General features: G+C 32.2%; 1 protein-coding gene and 1 long non-coding RNA gene across 4 annotated transcripts; both read right to left on the minus strand.

Moving 5' to 3' along the window:
* Window positions 1–2,310: 2,310 nt before the first annotated feature.
* LOC112452405 lies at window positions 2,311–4,255 on the minus strand. 3 transcript variants are annotated; one of them, XR_003040495.1, is made up of 4 exons: window positions 4,217–4,255; window positions 3,830–3,940; window positions 3,348–3,570; window positions 2,311–3,093 (listed from the first exon to the last, which is right to left on the minus strand). XR_003040495.1 is itself a non-coding variant. In XM_025012600.1 (3 exons), the coding sequence occupies exons 1-3, from the start codon at window positions 3,970–3,972 to the stop codon at window positions 3,061–3,063; spliced, it is 336 nt and encodes a 111-aa protein (XP_024868368.1). In that variant the 5' UTR covers window positions 3,973–4,174; the 3' UTR covers window positions 2,311–3,060. The 3 variants fall into 3 exon arrangements, 1 of the variants encoding a protein (XP_024868368.1); XR_003040494.1 differs by having other exon boundaries at window positions 3,826–3,940; XM_025012600.1 differs by lacking the exon at window positions 4,217–4,255 and having other exon boundaries at window positions 3,415–3,570; window positions 3,826–4,174.
* Window positions 4,256–4,299: 44 nt separating this feature from the next.
* LOC112452404 lies at window positions 4,300–5,062 on the minus strand. Its single transcript, XR_003040493.1, has 3 exons — window positions 4,996–5,062; window positions 4,570–4,715; window positions 4,300–4,407 (listed from the first exon to the last, which is right to left on the minus strand). It is a non-coding gene; the product is annotated as an uncharacterized LOC112452404 (long non-coding RNA).

A 5,062-nucleotide genomic window follows, 5' to 3' on the forward strand; every position in this document is an offset into this window, starting at 1 on the left:
TAAATAAAATCTAATTAATATTTATTGATTTACGCAATCTAAATTTAAATCAATTTCGATCTGACAATACAAATTAAAATTAATAATGAAAGAGAAACCACAAAAAAACCAAGTACATCTCTGAAATATTTTTGAGCAAGATTAATACTTCTTTTTTTAGCTTTTTATAACATTAAATAAGATATTTATAATACCATAGGATTATTAAACAAATAAATTACTAATAAATTATTAATAGATGAAATCCATATTTTTAATGTAAAATACATAAGTTTAGATTAGATTATGACATAAGAACTTGTGCAGTTGAATCTTCTCCCATTTTTCCTGTTCCAACTACGTCTCCATCAACCCCCCGACATCCCACTTTCTTATCCTTTCCCAAACCCTTCCTGTTTTCCTTTCACTCCCGCTACATTCCAAAAGCCTATTTTTAGGTTTCCTTCCTGTTCCTTCCCCTCCTCCTTTCTGCTGCATTCCTTTCTTCCCCCTCACCCTCTTTTTCCTCTCTTTCACTCCTTTTTACTTTCCATACTCTACTCTCTCTGACTTCTTTCCCCCTTCCCCTTAGCCTCACCACTCACTCTTCCTCCCTACTCTCCCTCTCTTCCCTCTTCTCTCCGCCCACCATTCCCATCGTTTCTTCTCTCTCCTCACTACCTTCTATTTCATTCTTCCGTCTCCCTCTCTTCTACTCTTTCTCTTCTTCTCTGTTTTTCTTTCTCCCCCTTCTTTTTTTTGCTCCTCTCTCTCATTTCCCCTTCCATCTATCAGGACTTCTTTTTCCTCATTCCAACTCCACCACCTCCCTTTTATCCAAATCTTTCCGTACTTTACCCAATCTCACCTCCTATTCCTTCTCTCCTTCTCAGCTATCCTCTCCAGGCTCCATTGCATTTTTCTTTGATTCTTTCCTTCAAGATCATGTCATTCTTTATTCTTTCCATCCGCCCTTTCAACACATTCTTCTTCTGCATTGCTTCTCTTTTTCTTACTCTATCTTTTAACCTAACTAAAACCATCTTCTTTTTCCCCGTTTTTCTTCCTATCTCTTTTACCTCCTTTATTCCTCCCTCCTTCCCCATCTCTAGCCATAGCTTCTCTACCGCTTTCTTTCGCCTTCCCTCTTCTACCTCCACCCCTTTCACTACTACATTGTTCCTCCTTTTGTCTCTCTCTTCTAACTCTCTCCACCTTTCTAGCTCTCTTACCTTCGCTTCCATTGCTTTATTTCTTTTTCCTATCTCCCACTTTCCTTCCTCTTTCACTTCTCCCTGCCCTTCCTTCCTCCCATCTCTCCATCTCTTAACTAATATATTTAAATTTATATATTAGTTAACTTTTTTATATACACTATCGCTCATTAATTTCAATATACCCCTATATTTGTTAATTTCTCTGTAAAGGATGAACATGATACATATGTTTTGTACAGAAATTAATACATTTGCTGTTATAAACACTTGCATATATTGCATTTTTATATATTATTTATGTAAAAGTGCGATACATGCAAGTGAAATGTTTATAACAGCAAGTGCATTCATTTCTGTGCAAAACACGTATCATGATGTTCATCCTTTATAGAGAAATCAACGAATCTGTTGTATATTGAATATAATGAGCGGTAGTATATATAAAGAAATTAACTAATATATAAATTTAAATATATTAGGTTGGCAAATAAGTTCGTTCGGTTTTTTGACTGGTTTTGACTGGAAAAAACCGAACGAACTTATTTGCCAACCCAATATTTGCAATATAATAAATATTTTTATAATATATTATACTTTTCTCTATATTGTTTCTTCTCTCTCCTTCTTTCTACTTTTTCTATCTCTATACCTTTTAATTTCTTCGTCTTAAAATATTTTTTACTTTTATATAAACAGCTTAAGGTACCGATACAATAAATAATACTATAAAAGCTACATTTGGATGGAACGGTAATAATTTACATATTCTACCTTATAATAGCGTAATAAATGAGAACGATTCATAGAAATAAATGTGATAGTATTTATGAAATAAAATTAAGTATGAAATATACACATTTAAGAAATATTACTTCAATGATTATACTATCTTACGCGTCATTAACAAGCGAAGCAAATAGATGCTATGATATACAGGATACCTTTAAACAATTGTTTCATTTTCTAACATTTTTCAGACATACTGTAATATGATCGTATAAGCGTCATATTTTTTTTACACAGGAATACTAACGCAAAATGTTTCGGACATTGTCACTACTAAAATTAAAAAATCAGATGAAGGGTTAGGTAATGTACATATTTTTAATTCACATATTTTTCATTTACTACCGATCATCATTTCATAATGATACATTTGCAACGAAATAGATACGTCAGTACCCAAAACGTATATCTGTAATCTAAACACAAGTTTTTATATTCTGGAAACGATACAAGTGTCTTAAAATACTTTTTACTTGTTTCTAAGCAGCATAAAATATCGATACTATCCGAATAGTATAAAAGCTGCATATGGATGGAACGATAACAATTTAGACACCCTACTTCTATAATTATGTTAAAATCGTCAGATATACTGTAATATAATCGTCATATTTTTTTACACAGAAATACTAACGCAAATTATTCGAACATTGTCACTAAAAAATTAGATGAAGATAGTTTGTAATCATACAAAGATACTGTTTAGTTAATGTACACATTTTTTTAATTCACATATCTCTCATTTACTACCGATCATCATTTCATAATGATGCATTTGCAACGAAATAGATACGGCAGCAACATTCGAAACCATCGACTGGAAAAAGCATTCTTCTTGGTCTATTCGTTGTGACGGATAAAATCGTATAATTTCAGCACTCAGCAGTGGATTCACTTCAATTGATGCGATTTTAAGACAGAGCTCAATTCAAAGAATCTTCGTTGTTACTAAATATGCTTACAAGGCCTGTGAATAGCGTTAATTTCCCTGCCATGCGTATGTCTTTCTTTTTCGTGGCTGTATCCTGATTAAGCATCATCTTGTCCGCAATATGCTTATAGACTTTTCCATTCAGCATTAACGTAAGAAATAAAAAAGCCGTCGTACCATCTGAAATCGTTAATATTGTCTTAGTATTATAATCAATTTTATAATAAGTGTTTAGTCTCCAATAGCATAAACAAAATTAATTTTAGGAAATCTAAATTATTTTATCTTTTTCTGAAGGTAGAATACAAAACAAAACTAAAAATCAAGTTCTTTTCAAATAATAGACAACTTGAATTAATTATATAATTAATGTTTATAAAAACAATTTTATATTTACTATTAGAAGGAATGTTTATAGCACTGATTACACTTACATTTCCTGGTTAGCACTTATTATGGCATGTTGTATTTTCCAAATTTTATTTCCAAAACAGAAAATACCTTCCAGCCTGTGACACCACGTATACGCCAACGAACCTGCACAGTATCGTTTTCAGAATGCATTGTGATCTTTAGGATGTCAAGTTTGACGTGTGCAAACTTCATATGACCAATGAACCTTAATAGTATCAATTGCTTCGCATAACTCACAAGCCCCTGCAATATTTTTTAAGCATATTATGAGAAAATGGAAATACTTAATGCTAAAAACTCTCAATTGCTTTAAATATTTAATCAAATTAATTTTCGTTACTCCTCTAATATTGTTGATAAAAATTATATCATAATAATGGATAATAGGAACTCAATTCACAAATATTTTAGCATAACTTGCCTACAATATAAATTGTGCTACAGAACGCTTTCTCGTTCTTTTCAACTTTTTCAATTTACAAGACAGCATATACGTACATACATGTGCAATTTTGGATACACTTTCCTCCTTAAAGATCTCTTCGGTATAAGCTCCCTGCGGTCAATATATAGCAGCAAAATTGTATACCATATAGTTGAATATAAAATGTTCCTGCGTGAGAAAACGAGAGAAAAGGAGGACATTTATAAGAGGACCTCTTGGCTAGACAATTATTCTTCAACAGTGTCTGAGAATTATTATATTTTGAAGACGCGAGATTGTACATTTGAAGCATCCAAGCTAACAAAAGTAAAGTACAATATAAACATTCTTCGGAGAAATCTTTGTTACGCGATAGTGCCCGATAGTGCGTGTCACACGTGCATACAGATCACTTTCTCGTTCTCTTAACTTTTACAACTTTTACAAGACAGCATATATACGTACGTGTGCGATTTTGGATATACCTTCCTTCTTAAAGATCTCCTCGGCATCAGCTCCCTGCCGTCATAATATATTTCACTATCACTATCATCTATCACGCGGCGATGGTCACGACTGTCACACTGTCACTTATCTATTTTTAGGTTACCGCTGTATTCCTGCATAGATCGGTCTTTTTTAACAGCTTCATGCGTCTGTGATTGAGAAAAAAATCTGATAAGCTCTATATACCAGCTCAATATAATGCAACATATATACGAATATGTATATACATTTTAGATAAAAAACCGGTCAGTAAACTTTTATAAAACAATACTCTTTGAAATAATACAAGCAATAATAATTTTTATAATTACCTCTCTATATATCTTAAATGTGCATGAATTTTCTTCTAACTATATTTGTAATGTCATCAATTTTTCACGCTTGTTGAATATTTGCATCATGAGCACCAATAGCTAATCCCATCAGATCTTCTCGAACATTAAATTCATCGGTATATCTAAAATAAGGCAAATTTTACATAATGCAAAAACAGTAATTATTACTTACATCTGCTTATATATAAAATATGATTTCAAAGATAAATCTGTATAAAAAATCTATAGTTATTATAACGTATACCTTAGATTAGATTTGTACGAGCAAGTAATAAATATAACTAACCTCGCGAGACACCACGCGAGCACACGTCATTGCGTTAAAAGATATTTATTTACCAATATTATCCACATATATTATACATAATAGTGGATTATATATAATAAAAAATCCTACTAAACCTCGCGAGACACCACGCGAACACACGTCACGTCGCACGTCGCACGATTTAACACACGCGAAACTCGC

This window comes from Temnothorax curvispinosus, unplaced genomic scaffold (genome assembly GCF_003070985.1).
Source record: "Temnothorax curvispinosus isolate PA1 unplaced genomic scaffold, ASM307098v1 QBEX01003353.1, whole genome shotgun sequence".
In the NCBI taxonomy this organism is placed as follows: Eukaryota; Metazoa; Arthropoda; class Insecta; order Hymenoptera; family Formicidae; genus Temnothorax; species Temnothorax curvispinosus.

Coding starts and splice junctions, on each gene's coding strand:
- LOC112452405 (XM_025012600.1), bottom strand. CDS start 3,972: ATGTCCTCCTTTTCTCTCGTTTTCTCACGCAGGAACATTTTATATTCA. Junction 3,571..3,825: donor ATCCAAAATTGCACATGTAT/GTACGTATATGC, acceptor AAAATATTGCAG/GGGCTTGTGAGTTATGCGAA. Junction 3,094..3,414: donor GTGGTGTCACAGGCTGGAAG/GTATTTTCTGTT, acceptor TAACGATTTCAG/ATGGTACGACGGCTTTTTTA.